Source organism: Sceloporus occidentalis, unplaced genomic scaffold (assembly GCF_023333645.1).
Source record: "Sceloporus occidentalis isolate IW3139 unplaced genomic scaffold, rSceOcc1.0.p SCAF_145, whole genome shotgun sequence".
Lineage (NCBI taxonomy): Eukaryota > Metazoa > Chordata > Lepidosauria > Squamata > Phrynosomatidae > Sceloporus > Sceloporus occidentalis.
The window spans coordinates 2,247,501-2,275,274 of NW_028317125.1; the positions used below are offsets into that span (position 1 = coordinate 2,247,501).

At 41.8% G+C, this 27,774-nt stretch overlaps 1 protein-coding gene across 2 annotated transcripts in view; it reads left to right on the forward strand.

Annotated features, from left to right (window-relative positions):
• LOC149280871 (CREB-regulated transcription coactivator 1-like) overlaps positions 1–27,774 on the forward strand; it is a 99,301-nt gene that overhangs the window by 38,015 nt on the left and 33,512 nt on the right. For both annotated transcript variants that reach the window (XM_089500014.1, XM_089500013.1), the window contains exons 2-8: positions 3,175–3,291; positions 15,298–15,435; positions 16,021–16,082; positions 17,881–17,975; positions 19,848–19,933; positions 21,912–21,955; positions 26,669–26,889. In XM_089500014.1, the coding sequence (XP_089356140.1) occupies positions 3,175–3,291; positions 15,298–15,435; positions 16,021–16,082; positions 17,881–17,975; positions 19,848–19,933; positions 21,912–21,955; positions 26,669–26,889 (763 nt within the window). The remainder of the gene's footprint in view (positions 1–3,174; positions 3,292–15,297; positions 15,436–16,020; positions 16,083–17,880; positions 17,976–19,847; positions 19,934–21,911; positions 21,956–26,668; positions 26,890–27,774) is intronic.

Genomic DNA, 27,774 nt, shown 5'->3' on the forward strand with positions numbered 1-27,774 from the left:
ACCCGGGCTGAGCGTCCCGAGGTCCGGGGAGCCCCTGGCGGGACCCTCGGGGGTCTGCCTTAGGTGCTCTTCCCGGGACCCGGCCCGGGACTTGGGCGGGTTGGACCGCCGGTGCTGCACCCGGGCTGAGCGTTCTGAGGTCCGTGGAGCCCCTGGCGGGACCCTCGGGGGTCTGCCTTAGGTGCTCTTCCCGGGACCCGGCCCGGGACTTGGGCGGGTTGGACCGCCGGTGCTGCACCCGGGCTGAGCACCCCGAGGTCCGGGGAGCCCCTGGCGGGACCCTCGGGGGTCTGCCTTAGGTGCTCTTCCCGGGACCCGGCCCGGGACTTGGGCGGGTTGGACCGCCGGTGCGGCACCCGGGCTGGGCACCCCGAGGTCCGGGGAGCCCCTGGCGGGACCCTCGGGGGTCTGCCCCATGGTGCTCTTCCCGGGACCCGGCCCGGGACTTGGGCGGGTTGGACCGCCGGTGCGGCACCCGGGCTGGGCACCCCGAGGTCCGGGGAGCCCCTGGCGGGACCCTCGGGGGTCTGCCTTAGGTGCTCTTCACGGGACCCGGCCCGGGACTTGGGCGGGTTGGACCGCCGGTGCGGCACCCGGGCTGGGCACCCCGAGGTCCGGGGAGCCCCTGGCGGGACCCTCGGGGGTCTGCCCCATGGTGCTCTTCCCGGGACCCGGCCCGGGACTTGGGCGGGTTGGACCGCCGGTGCTGCACCCGGGCTGAGCACCCCGAGGTCCGGGGAGCCCCTGGCGGGACCCTCGGGGGTCTGCCCCATGGTGCTCTTCCCGGGACCCGGCCCGGGACTTGGGCGGGTTGGACCGCCGGTGCTGCACCCGGGCTGAGCACCCCGAGGTCCGGGGAGCCCCTGGCGGGACCCTCGGGGGTCTGCCTTAGGTGCTCTTCACGGGACCCGGCCCGGGACTTGGGCAGGTTGGACCGCCGGTGCGGCACCCGGGCTGGGCACCCCGAGGTCCGGGGAGCCCCTGGCGGGACCCTCGGGGGTCTGCCCCATGGTGCTCTTCCCGGGACCCGGCCCGGGACTTGGGCGGGTTGGACCGCCGGTGCGGCACCCGGGCCGGGCGTCACGAGGTCCGTGGAGCCCAGGGCGGGACCTTCGGAGGTCTACCGGCCGGGGCCGGGACCTGGCCGGCACCCGGGCTGGGCTTCGCGAGGTCGTTGGGAGCCGGCTCTCTGGAACAAGCAGCAGCTTCCCTATATATCCGGCGGAGGGTGCCTGACGTCCCTGGCGAACCGGGACGGAGTTCCACGTCACCACCGGGAAAATCCAGCAAGGCATGCCGACTTCGATGGAGCGAGGGTCGGATGCGGCCGGCAAATCCGACCTCATTGACTTCCAGGGTTTCTCAAGCAACTTGACCTGCCAAAAACGGGGACTTAGAGCAAAACTGCCGGCCGGCCGCGATCAACTTAGGCGGCCGGGAACGGGCACTTTGGGCACATCGACATCTACAGGACACCTAAATGGATAAATCTGGATGGAATTTTCTGTCTTTTTACCTAATTTTGTGAGGATTCAGAGGGAAAATGAAAAAAACACAGATTTTTTTTTCTAATTCTTGCTACTTTTTACTAAATTTCTAATTCTAAATTTTCAGCTAATCATCCAACTATGGTATCAAAAGAAAGCTCTATCTCTCCTTGAAAAAACAATATATAGTTTATATGGGTACACTATTCACAGTAAAAGAGAATCATCGCTGAACCGACATAGCGCAAAAATGGCAAAATTTCTCCGGGATTGAAGGGGTTAAGTACAGATGATTTCAGAACTTCAAAAGTGTAATTATTTCCTTTATTTTGTCTGGGTTGTAAAACATTGTAGTGTAGTGGATTTATGTAATTATTAAATCTCACACTCTGTAAGTGGATTTTACTGTATGAACACAATTTGGAATCATATGCCTCGGCACGAAATAATGCATATTAAAATATATTTTAGGATTAATATGTTATTCAGCCTGAAGAAAATAAGGGTACTTAGCTTTATGAGAAGCTTCTGATTCGTAGATGCATGGTTCCATTTATTGGCTCCTTAAAGGAATGAACCTGGAATCTTTTTTTTTTTTTTTTTTTTTTTTTTTAATGCAGTTTCCTATGCAAAGCCTTAATGAAACAGAATAATAATATAAAAAAAGGATGTCAAAGTGTAAAAATCATTATACTTATCCAAAATTAAAAGCAGTAGAGGGGGGCACATACTAAATATATAGGCATGATTAATGGGGTGAAAAGTCTCCTCTGTTAAATGAGCTTTTTGCTTTACACAGGGAGCCATATAGATGTAGCCATATATTCTAGGAATAGTTAGCTATGTAATACAATACAAGATTTAAAAACTTTAAAATATTCCAGAAATTTGCTCTTTCGCGGATCAGGATTAAAATGAGTGATGCATGTCATAATAAAAGTGCTCTTTGAAGAAAAGATTCCAGATTGCTTGTATATATCACAAGTGGCTACATCTTGTCATGTTTGGATTTGAGTCAGTGTAAAAGTATTTGGGTAGGTGCTTCCTTCATATCCACTGCCATCAATTAAAGCTCCCTTCTCCTCCATAGTGTCTGAATGAATCGGGACACTTGTGACTAAAGACACATTGGATACATACTCTTAGTACTGCTGAATGCCCAAGCACTTACCAGAAATAATTCTTTAATCATGTAATTTTTTTTTCTTATTCCTAATTTTTGTCATTTGACACAAAAGCAGGCACCAAAAAGATGTTGCTATAGAAACTGGGAAAAAAAAACTTGTTAAAAGGTTCCTAGTTGTTTTTACATGATACAACCATCAGAGGAAAGAATAAAACAACACTTCTCATAATGCTTCTTTGTTTAAAGTGCTAGACTAAAATATGGTTTACAATAATGGTAAAAGGTAACTGAACTGCTAGTATATTTAAGGTTTACCCCCCCCCCCCCGTGCAATACAACTTGACCCAAGCCATATCTTGAGTTAAATTCTCTGTTACATGTCCCATTTCACAAAACCTTCAAATAGAGCCGCTCACCCTAGCGTTCATGTAATTCCCACATATGTCCAATAAATAGCCAATCTTATGCATAGTGGACTTTTACTTTATTTAAGGTCAGATATATGTAGCATTTGTATTGAATGCTCCCTGCACTTTTAAGTGATGAGTGTGTCACTTTTAGTTACAGCTACAGAAGACCCAATATTTGCAGTTGGGACAGAGCCGTGGTCAGTACTATGGAGGGTCTCTGCCAAACGTCAATCAGATTGGGAGCAGTGCCATTGACCTGCCTTTTCAGGTGAGTATCTCCCAGCTACGTGTCTGTATGTATATGGGGGATAAAGCTGGCTGTAGGTAAACTGGTCACCAAGGCTGCCAACCATTGTAGGACGGACAAAAAGTATTCATATAAGATGGATGTAGAATTTCTACTTCACGTGCCTACAGGTACACTTGAAATTTACATTCATCTGCAGAACCCTAGTGACTCTCTGTTCTGTTAACGCTTTTTACAACAGTTTAGCAGGAAAGATATTTTTAACAATTGACACTTTTATTCTGAGCACAAGACACAGAACAACTTCATTGCTGCTCATCTATCAGCTCTTTAAGCCTTTGCAGCATAATTTATAAGTGCTAAAGCATTTAAATATATTATCAGTGTATATATATATATATGGACTCCTTTTCCTGCACTATAATACTGCATTTGTCTGGCACTCTTTAAACAGAGCAGCCCATTAGTATGTCTTGTGCAAGCAAACCTATGCAGCTTAATGAGGTTGGAAAGGCCATGCTAAAGAAGATTAACATCCCTTAACGACATTTTAACACTTATGGACGACATCATTTACATTACAAGTTGGGCTTTCCATTGTTTTACAGCTTTACCTCTTATAAATTGTACACAGCTAGTGCAAACATTAAATAAAAACAGATTATATTCAAAAGTTTGGATACACCTCATATGCCAAGGATTTTCATAAATTTTAGCAGTTATGGGGCAAATACTAAAATGTGCAATGTTTTTCCCAAGATTTTTTATTATATTTTGTACTTTATTAAAAATTTTTATAGGGAGACATCTCCGTAATAAAAACATTCATTTTGAGTGCTCTCCCATTAGATTGCTGAGCTACGGGCCATACATTTTGGCAGCAGCTAGCAGAGGAAGACCAGGGATTTAGCTGTGCCAATGCTTAAAGCGATAGGACGTAATAGTTTGTCACACAGCATTAACTGCCAGGATTTTGAGACATACTATTACAGCCATCCTCGCAATAGGGGTTAATGTAACTTTCTACCAACTATTCCAGATAGGCTTAACCCATATTAGTGAAAGTTCTGTTGTAACTTTTATAGGGCTGCAACCAACGATTATATTCATAATCGATTAGTTGGCCAATTATTTTTTCGATTAATCAATAAATCGGATAAAAAATGTAAATTTTTCATTTATTTAAAATAATTTAAGAAAGTGAGGTGGTAGGATGTTAAAAACAAATGGCAGAATAAAAAAACTTTGATAAAATGCATTTCTTGTTTTTATTTCCCAACCTGCCCCCCCAGTTGAGCCCCGACATGCCACACTGCCCTCCCCGACATGCCACACTGCCTTCCCCACATATGCCTTGTATATACCCTATATGCCTTGTATACCACGCATAGATTTGCAGACTTGTTCACAGACTCATTCACAGACACAATACTTTTATAAATAAATACAGGGTTAATCTTCACTGCCCCCAGGATTTAGATTCCCCTCAGTTTGCCCCCCTTTACCTATAACTGCACCTTAAGTTAACCTTATTAAATTAAATTAACCCTCAGTCCTCGGCATTAAATTAATCCTGAAGAAAAGACCCCATCAACCACAACTGCCCCTAAATTAACCCTGAAGACCCCATCAACCACAGCTGCCCCTAAATTAACCCTGAAGACCCCATCAACCACAACTGCCCCTAAATTAACCCTAAACACCCCATCAACCACAACTGCCCCTAAATTAACCCTAAACACCCCATCAACCACAGCTGCCCCAAAATTAACCCTGAAGACCCCAACAACCACAACTGCCCCTAAACAACCCATCAACCACAGCTGCCCCTAAATTAACCCTAAACACCCCATCAACCACAACTGCCCCTTTTTAACCCTGAAGACCCCATTAACTATAACTTTCAGCAGCCCAAATATTAATACTCGGTTAGATGAGTGTCACAGCCATGTGGACGCTATAGGAAATGGGTGGGGCCAATCAACGGCAATGATTTTCATTATCGATTATTATCAATTGTATCAATTAGTTGTTGCAGCCCTAAACTTTTACTAGCACCTATGAAGTTACTCGATAGCATGTAGATGTGATAAAAGCTAATTGAAACTAATTGCTGATACCTACACAGAGGCAACTGCTTATGTTTGGAGAAACCTGATTGCAAGCAGCCATGGCTACTAGTTTTCCCTTCTTGAGATACAAGAAGCAAGTTACTCAACTGTGTATCTCATTTATACTTCTACAGAGATGCTCAGACTCACTGTTAAATGCTAATGACACTGATATTGTTTGTCAATCTAGCATTGCGGTTCTGTTCAATCCCTGTTAATTGTTGAGTTTCAGAGATTTTTCCTCCTCAAGCTAACAAAAAGGCTCAACAATATTGCATAACAAACTAGGTTCTTGTTTTGAACAACTTTTGTTAAAATAAACAACCTGAGTATTAAAATAACCATTCACAAATACTTTTTCCACAACACAAGTAATTTTATTGTCAAGGGAAAGTCTAGTTAAAACACCTCCTGGTTTTAAAGAAAATTAATACTATCACGCACTTTCCCATAATCCCTTGGGTGTTCGTAGGCCAGACTGTGCACAGTACAGATAAGGCATCCTCTAATGTAACAGGATTCTACGTTCTACATCATGTAGAATGTATGCGTGCAACGGCTATTATGTGGACATGCCGATACCAAGACACACAAATTGCAGCGTTCCTATGAGACATTACAAAATCTGCCACATTGGTGGCGTTCTGATTTATTCAGTTAGCCATTGGCATCAATTGTTGTTTGGCCAAAACGTATGTGCAGGTACTGCAGTCGTTACCAAATTCACTTTCTACAAGTATTTGGTGAGTGCACACAGATACATAGCCCCGTCCGGAGCAAGACAAGAAAATGTTTGGTAATTACATCCCATGTACAGTTTTAAATATTGGTGGTTTGAAGGATCAGCATAAAAAATAGATCAATAAAAAAATTGGTTCCATGTGTCCACTTCCTGACGCCCAGGGCTTTGCGAGGACCCTATGCCCCTTTCGTGACCCTGCTGGGCGCCTCACGGCACTCGCCTCACCAGACCTCCGCAGAAAATCATAGGGTGCCGGATTCACAATGGCAGAAGATAGGCAGAGGCGTGGCTCGTCTCCACGAGGTGAGAGGGAAAGGGACAGTAGTGTATGTGAGTGTGTGTATGCTATAGTGTCAGTGTATTTGTATGTATAGTGCTGGGGTCGGTGTGTATGTGTATAGTTTAATCCGTGAGTGTGTATGCGTGTACATGTAGACTGCTAAAAGTCAGTAAATGTATAGCGAGTCAGTATGGCTACTCTCTTGTAGTGCCAGATACAGTGTGTATGTGTCCATAGTATTAGTGTGTAATTTTATATATGTATAGTGTTAGCCAGTGTGTATGTGTGGTGCTAGCATGTATGGTGGTGTTTGTTACAATATGGCATTAGCATGAGTGTGTCATCATACAGTGTGTGTGTTAGTGTATGGTTTTTACTTGAGTAGAGTGTTAGTGTGAGTGTGTAACTGTAAGTAAGACTTTAAGCCCAAGCAGAACATTAATTAACATGATTGAGGAAGAAAAAAATGCTGGCTGCAATATCCAAGCCAAGATTGTAGGTCCCTGGTATTTATATCCTAACAATAAAAAGCTGAGCAGTGCAGCTTATTACCCAGAAGGAAGTGAGAAGATTAGAAGACACAAGGAAGAAATATTTGCATTAGAGCTGTCCAACTGGTGAACTTTAGCTACCAATATGGATAAAGTTATTGGTGCACAGAATGGTAAAAAGGGCAAAAAAGAAGTTAATGTCAAAGTAGTGCATAGTACATGGTGTTTTGTAGTGATGTATTCCACTAACATAAGCTTAGTTATGTGCCTTTAACATATTTGCCGCCAACATGAGCCATCATCCGCATCTTGATTCAAAGCTTATTTCTCCCTATGCTGTTTCAATTGTACTTTCTAGTATGCTGAGCAAATAAACTTACTAGTTAGTCATTTTATACTTTCCTCTGAAGGTTTGATTATGTAAAACTGCACAAAAATGTTTGAGAAATCTTTAGTTTCTATGGCTTTTGTGTCACGTGACAAGCATTGCTGGCAAAATTTTACTTCATTAAAGTGTTATTTCTGGAAAGGGTACTGGCAGCATACCGTGTTTACATTACTAGGAATGATGTCTCAAATGCTGCATTTAGTTACAAAACTACACAAGAGCAGTTAACATATAGAAAAAGTTAATTTAAAGATTACTTTTAAGTGTTTAGTGACTAGCTTTGGCTGCAAAAACAATGCCTTTAGAATATCCTTATTTGCACTGGATAAAAATACTGTATTTCCCCATGTATAAGACGCATGAAAATTTGGGGTCTAAAAACTGGGTGCGTCTTATACAGTGGTGGTAGATGTTTTATTTATTTACCGGAAAGGGGACCTGCTGCTTACCTCTGTGTTGTTCAGCAGCGTCTCTTGATCCGTCGAGGCGACACAGGAACCCAGTGGAGTCACGTGAATGTACATCACGTCACATGACTCCGCTCAGTTCCTGTTCCTGTAAGAGCAACGCAGAGGGAAACAGCGGGCCCCACGGAAGTCTGCGAGCTGCACCAGAAGATCTGCAGTTCAGGTAAGGGTGGGGGGGAGTAAATGAATGAATATATATATATATGTGTGTGTTAGCATGGATGCGTGTGTAGGGGGCAAAGGGAGGCTGAAAGTGATGTGCATGTACTGGCTGCCTGAGCATTATGGGAGTGTGATTGCTAACAATTGCTAGCCGCTAACATCAATCACACTCATATCATGCCCAGGCAGCCAGTTCAATAACTTAACGTAATATATTTTCACATTTCGGGCCCCAAATTTTCACATTTCGGGTCTTATACATGGGAACGTCTTATACTTGGGGAAATACGGTAATTCATGTATCTACAACTCTCCAGCTAATTGTTTTGTATTGAATTTGCAGATGACTATGTAATGTTTTGTTGTGGAGTCTCAAGCTTTCAGGGCTTAGAGCTCTTTTCTTGGTTTCCATCTGAAGGAGATAGCTCTAAGGTCCTGAAATTTGAACATTTATAGCAATTAAGCTATGTATGTGGCTTGTCACATTCATCTTTATACACTTTAAAGGTTAAAGGGCAGGTATTACTAGGTACTCCCTGGCAGCTGAAGTTTCAAGTCTGCTGCTCCTTGCAAAACATACTGGTCATACAGCATCAATGCCATTATTGCTATGCAGAGTGACATTTCTTTAAACCCACACAGAAAAGCAGACACACAGACAGGCAAAGGACTCAGAGAAGTACCCATCCTACTGCTAAGATGTGCCATGAGTTGGTTAAAGCAGCCTGAAAAAAATGTCATTAAGAAATAGTTTTAGTTTGTCTTGCCATCATAAAAGAGAATGTTACTTTAACTTAGGAAGATAACAAAGAATGGGGGCATAAGTTGATCTGATGTATAATGAAAGGAGCTAAAGCAGCCAGTCACTGTAAGTGGGGCATCTTACTAGTGAAATCAGCTCCTTGAATGTTATGGAAGGGGTACTAAGGACCTTTTTGCAGCAGAGGTCCAGGTTCATTAGTTGATGCCAGAAGAGGCCCCTGCCAGCGACCAATAAAGTCGCTCATACGGATCTTTAACTCCTGGAACCTCCCCAGGCCAGGTTCAGGCTTCAGGAGTTAAAGATTTGTATAACCGACTATTGGTCGCCGGTACTGAGCTTCCCTGACATCAACCAATGAAGAGCAGCTGCCCTTCATGGGTTGATGCCAGTGGAGGCCCCTGCCGGCGACCAATAGAGTTGTTTGTACGGACCTTTAACTCCTGAAGCCAGAACTTGGCCTGGGGATCAACGCCTGAAACCCCCTGGCCATATTTTGGCGTCAGAAGTTAAAGGTCTGTATGTGCAACTCTTGGTCGCCGATAGGTTGATGCCAGAGGAGCTCAGTACCGGCGTCCAATAGAGTTGCTTATACAAGTCTTTAACTCCTGAAGCTGGAACTTGGCCTGGGGAGGTTCCAGGAGTTAAAGGTCTGTATGAGCGACTTTATTGGTCACCGGCAGGGGCCTCCTCTGGCCAAAAGAGTTGTTTGTTTGTTTAACTCCTGGAGCAATGGTCTCCCCAGGCCAAGCTGCTCTGAGCTATACTATGCAAAGTGCAGGGCAAGATACAACATGGAGCGACTTGGCTTGGGGAGACCAATGGCTTCGACTTCATGAGTTAAAGGTCTGTAAGAGCGTCTCTATTGGTCACCAGGAGGCTCGTCTGGCATCAACCTTTGAAGAGCAGCTGCCCTGGCGCCAAAGCTGCTGCGTATTTTTACCATGTTAACCGGGTATTAACCCCTTCTATAAAAAAACCCACTAAGAACGTTAATGAATATTTGTCTGAAAAGAACATGGGAACGGGGGAGTATTCGTGGAATACAAAGATTTTTTTTATTTATTTTTTTACGAAGACTTGGCCGGCCACCAGACACGATTGGCACTAAGGGGCCCCTCCCCAGGGCGTCAACATCCGCCCGTTTTAAAAGCGTTTAGGAGGCGATCAACGGACGTCTGTGCGTTGCACGTAGACAACCTTTGCTGCTCGTTAGTTCTACCATGGCTTCTATGACGGAGCACCAGCGTGACATGACCTTCCGGTGCTCAGTCAAACCCCAGCGGAAGTGCCGGCAGCAGCGGAGGTTGTCTGCGCCCATCACGCAGACTTTCACCAGCGCTGCGGGGGATCCTCCTCTCTGGCAGCTGGTGAACCTCTAAGCAATGCGCGCAGACAACCTCTGCTGCTGCCGGCACTTCCGTTGGGGCTTCTACGATGGAGCACCGGAAGGTCATGTCACACCACGCCAGCGCTTCGTCGTAGAAGCCCCAGAGGAAGTGCTGGCAGCAGCAGGGATTACCAGGGAGGATCTGCGGGGGATCTGGCTCTTAGTCTTAGACTACCTTGAATATCAGATGAGAGGTACCTCATCTTATAAACGAGCAAATACGGTAGGTTTGTTTGGAGAGATGGGGGCGGAGCATCAGTTGGTAATTAATAAAGTCTCATGGTGAACGTGACTTCCTCCACAGGAGCTCACCTGTACATGAACACCTTTTGAGAAGATGAGTCTGTGTTGAACACAGTTACAAAAGCAACCTAGGACTGAGACTAGTTGGTTTATACTGAGCTGTGGCGACATCAGAACAGGAGGAGGTAGAGATGCATGAAAGAAGTGGCACAATTGTGTTGGTAAACTGTGGAGTGTTAATGTCGCAGAGGTTTTGGTTTTTTTTGGTAGAGGAGGCATGGAATGTATGGCAAGGTTGAATGTTAATAGGCCGTGGTCTGACAGAGAAGGGAGTTGGAGAAGTGAGATATTTTACTAAGGTGGGAGAACACTAGGTTAATTTGGTGACCATCGTGCCACATGGGGGAGGGGAAGAGACAATTGACAGCAGTTTGGAGGCAGCAGTTAAGGATGGGTTGTCAATTGGTATGTTGAAATCTCCCAGGATTACTGTAGGGATAGTGGAAGAAAAAGTGAGAGAGCCAGGAGGCAAAGTGATAAAAGAATTAGGAAGTAGGGCCAGGTGGCCGGTAGATCATAGCAACACACATGGCGATTGGGGAAAAGAAACAGGCAGAGTGTACTCCAAAAGATGACAAGGAGAAGAGGGAATTAGTTGCAGGAAAAGGGAGATTAAATGTGTTTGAGGAGTAGGACTACGGAGAGCAGGAATAAAAAACAGGTAGGAGTCATGCTGCGGATTAGGGTGTCTGCTTTACGGAAATATATACTTTTGTGGGTATTCTTGGTTTAGTTGTTTAAAATTAGAGTTGCAATCTCATCATACTTAATGTAAAAAATCTACAAATAATGTATACCTTATAGTATGTTCCCTATAATTGCTGGGAAAGTATGGAAATTCTATATAAATTAGGTATTTCTGACATCAGGGCACCTGAATTTACCTAATTTTGTAAGGATTCAAAGGGGGAAATATATTAAAAAAAACATTTTTTTCTGACTCGCTAGTTTTTACTAAATTTCTCATCCTAAATTTTCAACGAATTATCTAACTATGGTATAAAAAAAAAAAAAGCTCTATCTCTCCTCCAATAAACAATATATAGTTTACATACCACAAAAATGGCAAAATTGCTCTGGGCTTTGAGGTACCAAATACCCCTGGGACTGAAGGGGTTAAAAAAAAAATAGTTGTTTTGGAAGAAAGGGAAAAAGTCTATTTAATCTGGGTTGTAGCCATCTATCTTTGTGGTAGTTTTATATGTAAAAATGTTTTACTGACTGCTGCCAGACAGATATACTGAAGGTATTTTTCAAAATGTTATGATTTTAGCGGTGGTTTCGTTCCACTCGCTCACATCTTCTGTTTTTCTTATTTGTATACAGAAAACCATTCTCTGTCTAGATGAACGCAATCTACTCACAAATCGTTCTGCCACTGCATAAATTACTGTAAACAGTTTACCAAAAGTATCAACAGTAAAATAGATGGAGCATGAGGGTTCATTGGCTGCCTCTGTTGTGGTCCCCAGGTGCCGATTAACCCCTTAACGACCAATGACGTTTCTGCACGTCATAACATTAAATAAGCTTAGAAAGGGATCACTTTCTTTGCTTAAATGCTGTTGCTATAATGCCTCGATGTCGATGTCTAATTTCAGATGTGAGACACTCATACTGAATTTTTCTTTGGAAATGTAATCAATCTCAAAATCAATAAAGATTTTTGTTATGTCGTGGATGAATTGAGCTTTCCTTTGTCTCTTGGATTGTCTTGTAAATGGTATCATTGCTAGTTGAAACATCAACATGCAGTGCCACTTTTAGCAAGAGTAAATCACCAGTATGGGCTCTTCATTCAAGCCCTACAGGAAATGTGATCCAGCCTTTTTCACAACCAACCTTGAAAGGATATATAGTGTGACTTTTTAGCAGCGATTGATTATTAATACTGTGTAATGATTTTAATAGACAAGGAGTATCCTTTATTGGTTTACAGTTTCGATTTTCGGATCTTATAATGAAGATATTTAATTATCGCCTTAAATGCATGCTGGATCCCTAGTTGTATTTGCTCAAATATAAGACACATTTTTCCCAGAGCCAATTCTCTTATATTCGATATCGTCTTATAATCCAACCTCAAATAGAGGTCTGACTATAAGACTAAGATTCAGATCCCCTGCAGCTCTGCAGGGGACCTGGATCCTCCTCTCTAGCAGCCGGTGAACATCTGTGCAATGTACCCAGACAACCCAATTGCTGCCCGGCATTTACACCGGGGGTTCTATGACGGAGCACTGGGGGTGACATGACCTTCCGGGCAGCAGCTGAGGTTGCCTACATGCATCGCGCAGAGGTCCGCCAGCTGCCCGCACTAGACAACAGGGAGTCGGAAGCTTGGGAGTCAAGTCTGGGGATGCATTGGTAAGTTGGGGGGGGGGGCAGAGTGGCATATACGGGGGTAAAAGGCATAACTGGGGGACAGGTTGGCAAATAAAAAGAAATAAAAACAGGGAATTCATTTTTCTCAATCAGTTTTTATTAAATATGAAAAAATCGTTTACATGTGAATTAATATTTACTAGTAAAACTTTTTTTTCCTATAGGGTAGTCTTATATTCAGGCTTTTTCTTTTCCCCCCTAAATTAATCAAGTTTTGAGGGGTCGTCTTATAATCGGGGTCGGGGTACATCACACTTGATCAACTTTTTAATTCAATGATTTTACTAGTTTAACCCCTTGATGACAATTGCCGGTCCGGGCACGGCACGGAAAAACATGTGCCAGGACCGTCATTTGTTAAAACGGGTGATCGATTTTTTTTTTTTACCCAAATGGCGTTGCTGTAATGCCTCGACCTCGAGGCGTCAATGTATACAATACAATGTATTTAAAAGCGTTTAGGAGGCGATCAACGATCACCTCCTAAACTTAAATGGTGTTGCTGGAATGCCTCGATCAGAGGCTACCTCTTGATGGACTGTGACCACTCCGGAGAGCGGTCACAGCCGCAGCTGCCGGTGATCTTCGCGATCAGCAAGATGGCGGCGGCCCGGGAAAAAAAATAATAAAGATGAAAAGGTTCGCTAGACGGTCTCCAGACCCTCTAGAGAACTCTGGCTCCACTTGCAGGTTGAATACAGGTACTGTAGAAAAAATAAATTAAAAATAAAATGAATAATAATTAGAAAAAAAAATAGTAAAAATAATTTCCCTCTGATGTCACTATCAGGGGAACCTTCAAGTTGAAAAAAAATGTTAAAAATGTTTTAAAAAAGGCAAAAAAAAATAAAATATATATATAAAAAAAATATTTTTGTGAGCAAGTCCTAAAATTAGCACATTAGCTTAAAACAATTCTCGCATGGAAAGAGTTAAAATACTGGCATATGAAATGCCCATGGGGTGTCTACTTTTAAAAAATGTATGATTTGATGGGGTAAATTGAATTGGCCGGATTCAACAATGTCCCAATTAACACGGGGGGAAGGATGGCCACACATCTAATTTCCAATTAGAAAAATGCACACGTACCAAATGTGGCCTTTTAGTTCCCCCCAAAAATGGCAAACCCATGCATGTGGGGTATCACTGTACTCAGGAGATGTTGCTGAACACATATTGGGGTGTCGTGTGACAGCGGCATATACCAGGAGCTGTAAATTCATACATAAATAGGTGTGTGTGGGAAAAATACACACACAAAAATACTACTGCAAACTTTGAAAAATTGCTGTGTGCATGCAAAGAGTTAAAATACCAGCATTTAAAATACCCTGGTGTGTCTAGTTTTCAAAAATATATGGTTTTGTTGGGCATACTAAAATGGCCCGGCTCAAAGATGTACCAAATAGGGCATGGGCAGTGGATCCCCAAATGCCAAAGTTCAACATTGAAAAATGTGCATGCCCCAAATGTGGCCCTTTTGCCCCCAAACAGCCAGGCAATATCATTCATGTGGGGTATCACTGCGCTCAGGAGATGTTGCTGAACACATATTGGGGTGTTTTGTGATAGTGACATATACCAGAACTTTTTAATTCATACCTGAAGTAAAATGTGTGTGAAAAAACAAATGCAAAAAAATGACTACCATAAAGTTTGACAAAGGCTGATGGTAGAATTAGTGCTTGGAAAGGGTTAAAATACTCGCAATTGGAATACCCTGGGCTGTCTAGTTTTCAAAAATATATGACTTGATGGGGTAAATTGCATTGGCCGGCTTCAAAGATACCCGAAATGGCACATGGGGGGGGGGAAGAATTACCAGATTTGGAAAAAATGGTTTTGAAATAGCAAAATGCTACCTGTACTTTTTGCCCCATAATGTGTAGAAAAAAGCAAAAAAACATAAAAACATTGGGTATTTCTAAACTCAGGAGAAATAGTAGAATCTATTTAGCAGGTTGTTTCATTATCTTTTATAGATGAGTAAAAGATTTTTCATCTAAAAGTTAGAAACAGTCATTTTTTTCTAAATTTTTCACCATATTTTATACTTTTTTTAATAGTAAATAATATGATACAATCAAAACAATGTCATCTAAAGAAAGCCCTTCTTGTCCTGAAAAAAACAATATCTAATGTGTGGGTTCAGTAAACGGGAAAGAAGAAAATTACAACTAAACATGAGCAGCGCAGAAATGTTAAAACGGCCATTGTCACAAAGGGTACAAAAAGTAAAATCAGCCTTTGTCACGAAGGGGTTAAAGTACAACTTCTATCTGTTTGTGTCATTAAATGCAGACTTTCACCTCTCATAGCTTATGTTTTTATTATTTTTGTATTCAATTTGTTGATGGTTGTTTTTCCTCAGTCAGTGGGATTTATAGGAAATCGTGCATATTCAGTTAATGCCTTTGATTTCTAACTTTTCTACATACCTTCATCCCAATATGGATTTAATAAACTAAAATTCACAATTTACACCATACACAAAAATGAATAAATATATAACCTGGTACAGTTAATTATTTTTTTCTTTCTCCAGACTCCATTTCAGTCTTCTGGATTAGACACCAGCAGGACAACTCGACATCATGGGTTGGTGGACAGAGTATATCGTGACCGAAATCGCCTCGGATCACCTCACAGAAGGCCTTTATCTGTGGACAAACATGGACGGCAAATATCCTTCCTAAAGATTTGCCAATTACACGTATATTAGCTTTTTTAAGTTAATAGCTAGCTAGTAATCGTTTTTGTTAAAGAAGACTAGAAAGTCTATGCCATCAGCCTCCTGTCATGGTCAATAGATCCTGCTAGCCAAAAGAATTACTGATTACTAACATTCATTTACCTGAAAAGAACAACTTTTCTTCCATTGAATGTAATGAAGATTGCGCATGTTGTATTTGTACATTGCCGTCAGCTTAGCAGTCTTGTGGCTAGCTCGTCCTACAGAGAAGTTGGTAACTCATTGATTCTAGCCTTTCCTAATAATGTTTATGTAATAGAGATGGAAATTTGTTCAGCACGTTATACCATATGCAGTGAAAGCCCATTTGTAGGTGAGAGTCTAGAAAGCCAAGAGATATTTGATATACTTATACCTGTTTTGTTTTAGCTTCATCAGTGTGTTAACAGTGAAATTGAGCTTAGGTAATAGAGTGGACAAGCTGAAAGGCCAAATCACTGCTAATTTTAATTTTGAACCGTTTCTCTCTGTGCTTTAGTTTTTGTGGATGTTTGACCCCTTAACTTCTGTTACCACATAGATAGTTGTCCATATGGATCTGTGTATTTGTCACCTCCGCCGGACACTAGTTGGAGAAGGTAGGTATAGTTCTTCTGAAGTTAACTTAAGTTACAGATGGCGTTCAAGACTATTTCAGTTGAAAAGTACCTTTGATACAGTGTTATATATCCTGTTCCTTAACATATTCCTTAATAGCGTAATTATTTTTCATATCTGAGAACTCTTCAAATTTACTCTGGAAGCTTTGTGAATCTTAGTTGATTACATGGCCTTTGGTATAGTCATTGATCTCTGCCTGCGTGGACTGGCATTTTGTTTTGCCTACATCCTGTACCCTTTCCAGTCTTTTGGGACTTGCTCTTGCTCTACACATTAAGATGTACCTGAGAGGGTATCATTAGGATGATGTTAGACATGATCAAAAAATCTGGCATATATAATATCAGACTACTAAATAGTAAATCTAGTGTGAGTAACTAGCAGAATCATTTACAGGCTATTGTTATGTGCATACTAAATGTTTATGTGAACAAGTCTAAAGTGTGAGGTCGGTTACAGACAGTGTTATATTTACCTTCAGACCACCCTAGTCTCAAACTAAGACAGCACCCCCCAGTCACCTCTACCTCTGTGTTCGGATCTCTGGTACACTAAAAGACGCTGTGGGAAAGTGCCTTTTCATAAATCAATATGAAAATATGAGTGGCACAGCCTCCATAGCGTAAATAGGTTGTTTGTGGATAGATTTCCCTTGTAACTGGCACATTCTTCTGCGGGACACTGGGGGGGCTCGTCTAGGACGGGATAAATCACTGGTTACAGCAGTAAGCTTTTCCTTTCTACTTTAGTTTGCATTTTTTATTACAAAAATAGAAACTGTTTTGTTCTCTATATGAGAATAACCATTGATAAAAGATTACATTTTTGGATCTGAATCTTTTTATTGAATTTGAACATTGTGTTATTTTTTTGCTTTTTTAAAATTAGGCTACAGCTGTGATTTGAGGGGATTTTGGAGGCTAGGTTGTAATTTAAACATTAAGATGAGATCTCTGTGTGAAATTATTCTGTAAAGGAAGTTACAAATCAGTATTTCATAACAGAATCATAAGAAAACCAAAATATAACTTACTATAAAGATTTACAAATGGTTACCATATGATTATGGAATTTTCCTGGCCTGTAAGCTACAGTCCAGAAATAAGGTTGCGTTTAGCATCAAGTGTAGATTATTTTACTAGGCACCCTTTTTGGAGGCTATTAACTCATGATAGATTTATATTGAAGGAGTTGCTGAATCCCTGTTTCTACAGCTCATTAAAAACAATGTAACTGGTTGTATGATTTACAAAAGTAAAATGTGGGTTACTTCCCCTAGCCCTGGTTGGCGAGATATTCTTGTATTCTGATTTTATGTTTCTTCGCACAATTAGAGTAGAACTATATGTTTTCTATATCAGAACTCTTTATTCCTTATACTCCACTTTCTGTTCTCACTTAATTGTTTTGTATGTTTTATTTAAACAAGTTACTCTGTTTTCATTTTTTCTATTTTCCTGGTAACACTGTTGCTTAATTTGTAATCAGCAGTTTAAAGGGGCATCATTTTTTGGGGATTATGTACCCCCAACTTTATTATTATTATTGCTAGTATTTAGCATATTGGTTTATATTTTGAAATAAGCTTTCCAAAATTTTGTTTCCTAATTTTTAGAAAATATTGTTAGCTACTTAAATCTTTTGAATGTGTTCTACTGTATGACTGCTTATCATAACTGTAGATAAAGAACACATACTGGAATATATATTTCTTAAGATGGCCCAGCTATGATATTAAAATACCTGATGATTGTTTTATTATACATTTTCCCATAGGACCAATTCAGATTCCGCATTACATCAAAGTACAATGAACCCTAATCAGCAAGAGACTTTCAGTGGCAGCTCCCAAGATGCCCATCAGAAACGAGGTAATACAGAATGTTGTACTTCAGGCTTAAATGCATCAAAAGAGTGAGTCCTAAATAAATGCCAGTAAATTCATCTTGCAAACATACAGTACTTCATTTTTGTGGTGGCTTGTATATGCATCTCTTTAAGGGTTATTAAAAGGATTATTACATTAGGGTTAGGTAGCATATTTCTGCTTTCCTATAGGAATGAGTCATATTTTCTTCTCCTTGAGCAGGGCATTTGGACAAAAGTCATGGGACGCCCCTCTTAATTATTGACTTCAGGTGTTTTTGTCAGACCCATTGTCACAGTTGTATAAGATCAAGCACCTAGCCATGCAGTACGCATTTACAAACATTCTGAAGAGCTCAGTGAATTCAAGCGTGGTATCGATAGGATGCCACCCTTGCATTAAAAGCAGTTCATAAAATTTCATCCCTGCTAGATTATTCCACAGTCAACTGTAAATTGTATTATTTTAAAGTAGAAGGGTTGAGCCTCAAAGTAAAAGCTCAGCCACAAAGTGGAAGACCATGTAAAGTCACAGAGGAGGGTCACAGAGTGCTGAGGTGCATGGTGCCGCCAATGCATTGCAGACTCCATAGCTGAAGAGTTACAAACTTCCACTGACATTAATATCGGCACAAAAACTGTGGGGCAGGAGCTTGATGGAATGAGTTTCCATGGGTAAGCAGCTGCATACAAGCCCCACATCACCAAGTACAATGCAAAGCATCGGATCAAGTGGTGTAAAGCATGCTGCCACTGGGCTCCGGAGCAGTGGAAATGTGTTCTGCTAAGTGACGAATCACGCTTCTCTGTTTGGCAGTCTGATGGGTGGGTCTGGCGAATTCCAGGAGAATGTCCCTGTCTGACTGCACTGTGCCATCTGTAAAGTTTGGTTGAGGAGGGATAATTGTGTGGGGCTGTTTTTCAGGGGTTGGGCTAGTTCCCCCTTATTTCCAGTGAAGGGAAATCTTAATGCTTCAGCATATTTAGACTTTCGGACCATGCTATGCTTCCAACTTTGTGGAAACAGTTTGCGGAAGGTTCTTTTTTTTTTTATTCCAAAGTAACTGTGCACCAGTACGCAAAGCAAGGGCCATAAAGACATGGTTGGATGAGTTTGTTGTGGAGGTACTTGACTGGCCGCACAGAGCGCTGACCTCAACCCCACTGAACACTTTTTTAATGAACTAGGACAGAGATTGCGAGCCAAGCCTTCTTGTCTAACATCAGTGCCTGACCTCCCAAATGGTCAACTGGATAAATGGGCAAAGATTCCCACAGAAACTCTCCAAAATCTTGTGGAAATCCTTCCCAGAACAGTGGAAGCGGTTATAGCCACAAAGAGGGGACCAGCTACATATTAATGTCTATGTATTTAGAATGTGTTGTCTTAAAAGTCCCTGTTGGTGTAATGGCCAAGTATCCCAATACTTTTGTCCATATAGTGTTTATCGGCACCATTTGATTCATGTCCTATTGGTATACTCTGGTTTTCTGTCTGTGGCTGGTAATTACTAGCCCTTGCTGGTGTCTTTATTTGGAAACCATTAAATAACGGAAAGGCTCACTGACATTTCAGTAATTGCTTCACCAGTGTCTTTATTTAGACAATAACAGGGCCAGCATCGCTTTTCAGGTCATACATTATAATTCAAGACCTTGCAGTCAGTGGGTTATCAATTATGGTTATTATCTATAAATTGGTTTTATGCATCCTTCTGCTATACTTTACTATACAGCTCTGTTGCATAGACTGCACAATTATCTTCACACACACTGCAGAAATGATCCCTTTTCAAGTGATCACCTGCTTGCACGAACAGCTGTATGGAGATGCTTTCATTTCCCAATGTTCATCTTCTTATTTCTATTTTCATTAGTCTTGCTATTAACAGTCCCAGGAATGGAAGATAATTCTTCAGATGTGGATAAATCAATAAACAAGCAAGGATGGGATGCAAAGAAGGTAATTTTATATTTTCAGAAAGCTTGGATTTGTTGCCATGATATTTTAAGGCAAAAATCATTAGTTTCCGCATCATACCCGCTAGGAACCATCAGGCTGTTACTGTTACCCTCTAGCAGACTTTTGAATGCCATGGGCTGCAGCAAGACGATAAACCAAATCATGTATTTATTTATTTTTGAAAACCTTATTGACTGAGACTGAAAAATAAAAAGGCAAACATTACTGAAAGGAAAAGCATATACACCACAACATCAATTCAGCCAGTAATGGATAAACATCCCTTTTTATTGTGTTATGAATCCCAAAGCACCCTGGATCACAAAATACTCACACGTACATCCACAAGCAAATATTATTAGTCATACAAATGAAAAAGGTACCTTCACAAAGGTTGCAGTACATTGTGAAAGGGGCAGGAATAATAATTAAGTTCCTTAAAGCAGGAAATTTTTAGAACCTTGTTATGGTGGATATTCCTTCACTGTGCTCTCATGGTCCTTTTGTTCTCCCAGTCAGTCAACTGGTTCTTTTGTCTAATTGAAACAATAAATGTTATGTCAAGGTGTTTCTTGCGGAAAACAGAACCGTATCAACTTTGAATTACCTGCGGGCGCAGTCTCCTTTGGGTTTTCTTTTTACATAATGTGCAAAAATGTCTGTTGTCCTGCACCGCCTAAATGGACTGGGCCAAGGTATTTATTAGAGTTAGTCTTGCAACTCATGGAAGATAACTGGGAGAGACAAAAGAGGCTTAGTGGTAATAAATAAGAGACTGTTTACATAAGCCACAAATCTATGCTTACGTTTGTGAAAAAACTGAATAATAAATGGGCTGGTCTTTGTAGCACATAAAGGCGAGATGCAGCAAAATTGTTATCGTGTCTTTCTGGAGCTTATGCTCCCCGTTAATTGTGGTAAAAGGTATACCCTAAGCATTCCGTGCTACCAGGGGTGAAACCTCAGGAGCCTCATTATCAAGAAAAAATGTTTGAGTGTTGCTTGCAGTAATATACCCAAAATGAGAGTGATGATATGAACATTTCTTGGCAAATGATGGGAGAAAAAAATTAAGACCAGGGAGTGGTCTGACCAAGTCGGCACTCTACTCTTAGCACAGTGTACTAGAAAGATACAGTTAATTATAATGTGTATGTTGTGTGTGTATTGAAGTAAAACATGAAACCTTGATCCGTATAGTGTAAGGCTAAACAGCAGTCTGCCCTCTTGAATCATAGCTGTGTTGTCCTCCTTGGTAGGTAAAGAATGGGAAAGCATTTGTTAGTGGGGAGTCAGCCGACGATTCATCATCATCATTGGCGGATGGAGCAGTCATCCTCTTCTGCTTTTAAGTCGAGGACTGCCGTCTTTCCGAAAGAGGATTGTAATGTTGCAAATTCCTCTCTTCCCAATGCTCTAGTAGATAAATGGTCAAGGTGCGTTTTTTGTGCTTCCCCATTAGGGAAAAGTTGCTGTTCTGTAGCTAAACAAACTTGTTTGCATAGCAGAACTCACTCTCACCTGTGCAAATTCATGGACCATTTCCAAATGTCCCCTTTTTTATGTTTTTACTTTTGTGAAGTACCTGAACAGACTTGGTTTGCTGTCTTGTTGGGCGTAAGAGACAAAATGCTTAAATGTATGCATTGTGGAGCTTTACTATGATTTTACTAACTTGACGAATATATACACAATAGTTGGATGTTAACTGGATAATTTGCTTTAGGGTTGTGTTTTCAAATTAACTTCACTATACATTTTGAAGGTCCACAGCCATTGAGTGAATAAACCCCACTTTACTGTATGGCATGCTCATAGAAATTTTTTTTATCTGCTTTAAGCCAAACATTTTGGGATGTCAAGGTTAGCTCAGTCAGTTCTGTTAACAATGCTTTATCTGCTTCCATAAACATTATAGCACAGGAGGAATAATGTTTTTGTTTAAACTGAATACCCTTTTTATTTTTTTTCTGTTTAGACAGGATCTTCAAGGCCTAAATCATGTGAAGTTCCTGGAATAAAGTAAGTTGAATGTGCAATGACAGTGGAGCTTATATGATAAAATGCTCTCTATTTCATCCGCAGAATGAATTGTTATCTTTAAAACATAGCATTTAGCAATTTAATTTTGTGCTTACCAAGTTTGTGGTGAAAAGGGATAAAACGTATATAAATAAGTTCTGGTTTATGAAACCTTTTCTTACAGGGAGTGTTTCATGAACATCATATGCATATGGTGTGGCCAAAGGGTCTATCCACCCATGGGCTACTAAATGAAAATGGTATACAAGGAATTTTTTTCTTTAAAAAAATTACTTTTTTATAGGTCTTGCTACTTTATTTGATTTAGTGGGTAACAGTTTGTGGGCCATTCCTTACTGTGGCTTGAGGTCTTGCTCTCGCTTACTCGATGACCTAATTCCAAACAAAACACCAAGTGTCTTGTGGAGGACAAAAACGCATCTATTTTTATAAGGTTATTTGTTTTCTATCAGTTATAGGGAAAAAATACTTCCAACTATCGATAATTAGGGAGCTGTAGCACATGAGTGGTTTGTATTTAAACATAGAAGAGCAAGATCTATCCAAACTATATAAAATATAAGTGGGGACGTTGACAGATTAAGATTAGCACAGTGAAAACTACACTATATGACCAAAAGTATGGAGACACCTGACCATCACACAAGCTTGTCGGAGATCCCATTCCAAAACCATGGGCAGTAAAATAAAGTTGCCTCCAGTCTCATGAAAAGGCTTTCCATAAAATTTTGGAGTGTGTCTTTGGGAATTTGTGTCCATTCAGCCAAAACAGCATGTGTGATGTCAAGCACTAATCTTGCCTTCACCAAATTTTGCAGTAGGCACTATGCATTCCGGTAGGTAGCATTCTTCTGGCATCTGCCAAACCCAGATTCATCCATCAGATTTCCAGATAGTAAAGTGTGATTTATTGCACGTTTCCATTGCTCCTGAGTCCAACGCCAGTGTGCTTTACATCACTCCAGCGGACCCTTTCCATTTCACATAGTGATCTTCATCTTGTGTGCAACTGCTTGACCATGGAAATCCATTTCACGAAGAGACTGACGCACATACTTGTGCCATTGTTGTTTTCAGAGACAGTTTGGAATTCTATTGTGAGGACCGGCGAACTTGGTGGCCCCTTCTCTGGGAGTATGCTTGGTCTACCACTTCGTGGCTGAGCCATTGCTACTCCTCGATGATTCCAGTTCACAATAGTAGCACTTACATTGGCCTGGGGCAGATCTAGCAGGGCAGACATTTCATGAACCTTCATTATGATCCATTCTGCTTCCCAAGTTTGTCTATGGAGAAGACATACCTATGTGCTTGATTTTATTCAAAAGTTAGCAATGGATGTGGCTGAAACACTTAAACTCAAAAATTAGGCTCTCTCTCTCTCCTTTCACCTCCAAGCTTCTTGAAAGAATTGTTTATATACAACTTACTAAGTTTCTAGACTCCAACTTCCTGCTTGACCCTCTTCAATCTGGTTTTCGCCCTCGACACTCTACTGAGACCGCCCTTACTAAAGTTACTAATGACTTACTCGTTGCTAAATCCAAAGGCGACTACTCCATGCTAATCCTACTGGACCTTTCTGCTGCTTTTGACACGGTGGACCACCCTCTTCTCCTTCAAAAGCTTCATGATCTTGGCCTCCGTGATACTGCTCTCTCATGGCTCACTTCCTACCTCTCTGATCGTACCTTCAGTGTCTCTGTCTCCAGTAACACTTCCCCTCCCCTCCCTCTCTCAATTGGGGTACCCCAAGGCTCAGTTTTAGGACCCCTTCTGTTCTCTCTTTACACTTCCTCCCTTGGCAAACTGATCTCATCCTTCGGCTTTCAATACCAACTTTACGCTGATGACACCCAGATCTATCTATCCTCCCCTGATCTCTCTCCCTCTGTCTTAGATTGTGTAACTAACTGCCTTGCATCTGTCTCTACCTGGATGTCTGAACGTTTCTTGAAACTCAACCTCTCCAAAACTGAACTCCTCATATTCATCTATCTCCCTCAGTGTTAATGGTGCTATCATCTCCCCGTCTACTCATGCACGCTGTCTTGGTGTCACCCTTGACTCCGACCTTTCGTTCACACCCCATATTTAGTCTGTCTCTAAAAACTGTCACCTTCATCTTAAAAACATTGCCCGCATCCGTCCCTTCCTAACACAGGATGCCACCATGCCCTGATTATCTCCCGTCTTGACTACTGTAACTCTATCTTAGCCGGTCTCCCTCTTAACCGTCTCACCCCTCTACAATCCACCATGAATGCTGCCGCCGGTTCTCCCGTCAGTCTCTTCACTGGCTGCCTGTGCGCTTCAGGATTCATTTCAAAATTCTCACTCTTACTTTCAAAGCCCTTCACAGCATTTCCCCTCCCTACATCTCCTCTGTCATCTCCTAACCGGTCTCTCCGCTCATCCAACAATCTCCTTCTGTCCTCTCCTCTGATTTCTAGCTCTCATGCCCGCTTACAAGATTTCTCAAGGGCTGCCCCTATCCTCTGGAATGCCCTCCGCCGGTCTATCCGTCTCTCCCCCTGCCTTTATTCCTTCAAAAAATCCCTCAAGACCCACTTTAAGGATGCTTACACCATAGCACATTAACCCCTTTCCTCCCATATTCCTTTAGCTTACCCTTTCTACTCCCTCCCCTACAATACTTTTGCTAGAGTGGCTGGTCTATCCCCAACAGTGGCACTTCTACCTTTTGTGTAATACAACCCAACTCCCTCTAGACCAGACCTGGGCAAAGCACGGCCCGCGGGCCACATCCGGCCCGCTGAATAGCTCGGACCGGCCCGCAAAGAGTGTCCTGGTGACTCACCAATGAGTCCGGTGTCCCCCCCCGCCCCGGTCACTTACCTTAAACTCCTGTGTTGGAAGCGTTTGTCTCGGGTGCCGGCGCTTTACGCTGGGCGCCGGCATATGACGTCAGACGCCGGCGATCAGCAGTGAAGCGCCGGCACCCGAGACAAACGCCTCACGCTTCCAACACAGGAGTTTAAGGTAAGTGACCGGGGCGGGGGGGGAGATCCTGAGAAGGGGGGGTTAGGGAGTTAGAGGGGAGATACTGAGAAGGGGGGGTTAGGGAGTTAGAGGGGAGATACTGAGAAGGGGGGTTAGGGAGGGAGGTCTTACTGTGTGTGTGTGTCTTACTGTGTTTGTGTGTGTCTTACTGTGTGTGTATCTTACTGTGTCTGTGTGTGTCTCACTGTGTCTGTGTGTGTCTTACCGTGTCTGTGTGTGTCTTACTGTGTCTGTGTGTGTCTCACTGTGTCTGTGTGTGTCTTACTGTGTCTGTGTGTGTCTTACTGTGTCTGTGTGTGTCTCACTGTGTCTGTGTGTGTCTTACTGTGTCTGTGTGTGTCTTACTGTGTCTGTCTCACTGTGTCTGTGTGTGTCTTACTGTGTCTGTGTGTGTCTTACTGTGTCTGTGTGTGTCTCACTGTGTCTGTGTGTGTCTTACTGTGTCTGTGTGTGTCTTACTGTGCCTGTGTGTGTCTCACTGTGTCTGTGTGTGTCTTACTGTGTCTGTGTGTATCTTACTGTGTCTGTGTGTGTCTCACTGTGTCTGTGTGTGTCTTACTGTGTCTGTGTGTGTCTTACTGTGTCTGTGTGTGTCTTACTGTGTCTGTGTGTGTCTCACTGTGTCTGTGTGTGTCTTACTGTGTCTGTGTGTGTCTTACTGTGTCTGTGTGTGTCTTACTGTGTTCATAGCTTATTCAGTTATTGTAATAAATATTTTAGCCCATTTTTTAGCTCAAAATATTTTTTCCTTTTTTTTCTCCTCTAAAATCTAGGTGCGTCTTATCAGCAGGTGCGTCTTATAGAGCGAAAAATACGGTATGCACTCTGAAGCCTTGTTCATTTTGTTCACTTCTGTGCTGTGCTAATAGTTATTCAGGCCTTACTTATTCAAGCACCTCTACCAATGACGTAGGCTTGAATAACTTTATTAAACAGCACATAAGTTAACAAAATGGACAAGGCTTCGGAGTTTGTAGTTTGTAGAGGTCTGGCCCTCTAAAACCATTCCAATTTCTCATGTGGCCCCATGGGAAAATTAATTGCCCACCCCTGCTCTAGACTGTAAGCTCGTTTGAGCAGGGCCCTCCTCACCTGTTGTCTCTGTTAGTCAATTTATGTTACATACTACTTGTTATGTCCATTGTACAGCGCTATGGAGTTTGATGGCGCTATATAAAACAAATAATATTAATGTATATATAAGAGAGTTTTTTCAACATCTCTGTTCATTAGCTTACAGTGGAGATCAATAGCATGTTTGTTACCACTCTCCCTCCAACATTTCACCTCTTATTTATTCTCCTAAATGAACAAACTATTAGTCAATCTTCTTGAATTCCTCCAGAAATATCTGCCCAGACCACATGGCCCTTTTCTGTGTTTTAGCAGCAAACAATATAGGCCTGCACTGATCTGATCAGTGAAAAGAAGCTAGAACAGCAATGGTTGATATTATCAAACAAAATGTATAGGTATAATCATGGCTGTCCCAGTGTTTTGTGTGTTCGTAAGAAGCTTTAAGTATCAACTTTTTTGTCAGACTATAAAGCACCTTGTAAATATGTACATATAATTTGAATTCTTACTGTAAATATGTTTAATGTTCTTCTTGCTTAAAGGCAATGGAAAACTAATACATCTTTTTTTTTTTTTTTATTATTTGTGAAGCATTTATCCATCAACTGACCAAGAGAACACTACAAGCCTAATCCCTGGTGCACATAACACAGGCGGTTCATTACCTGACTTGACAAACATCCACTTTCCTTCTCCGTTGCCTATCCCGTTAGATCCTGAGGAGTCCACCTTCCCCACTTTGAGTAACTCCAATAGCACTGGAAATCTAGCATCCAATTTAACTCACCTGGGCATCGGTTCTGCAAGTTCAGGTAAGCATGGGCTTAATCGTATAGTGTTGGTTTTAATGGCGTTTTTAAAAACTGTCGGTCAAATTTATATTTAGAAATCAGTATCTTAAGCCTGCTCTCTGTGAATTATGAAAATATCTTGGACATGCAGTTTTAAATAATATATATTATAAAGAATAGGGCTGCAACTAACGATTATTTTCATAATCGATTAGTTGGCCGATAATTTTTTCGATTAATCGGATAAAAAAAATAAAATTTTTCATTTATTTTAAATTATTTAATAAAGTAACACAGGATGTTAAAAACAAACGGCAGAATAAAAAAAATTTCTTGTTTTTATTTTCCCAACCTGCCCCCCAGTTATGCATATTTGAGCCCAGGCTTGCCACACTGCCCTCCCCGACATGCCACACTGCCCTCCCCACATATGCCTTATATACCCTATATGCCTTATACCCCCAGATATGTCACTCCGTCCTCCCAAGGTATGCCGTATACCCCCCTGATATGCCGTAGTGCCCTCATAGGATTTGCAGACTCGTTCACAGACACAATACTTTTATAAATAAATACAGGATTAATCTTCACTGCCCACAGGATTTAGATTCCCCTCAGTTTGCCCCCCCTTTACCTCTAACTGCACCTTAAGTTAACTTTATTAAATTAATTAAATTAACCCTCAGTCCTCAGCATTAAATTAATCCTGAAGAGAAGACCCCATTAACCACAACTGCCCCTAAATTAACCCTGAAGACCCCATCAACCACAACTGCCCCTAAATTAACCCATTAACTATAACTGCCCCTAACTTCACGTGGTTTCTAGTTTCTAGTCACAGTATTAACTTGCGCAGGGTTCAGTTTGTTTTCTGTTGTATGATTCTGTTCAAATCATAACAGCTGT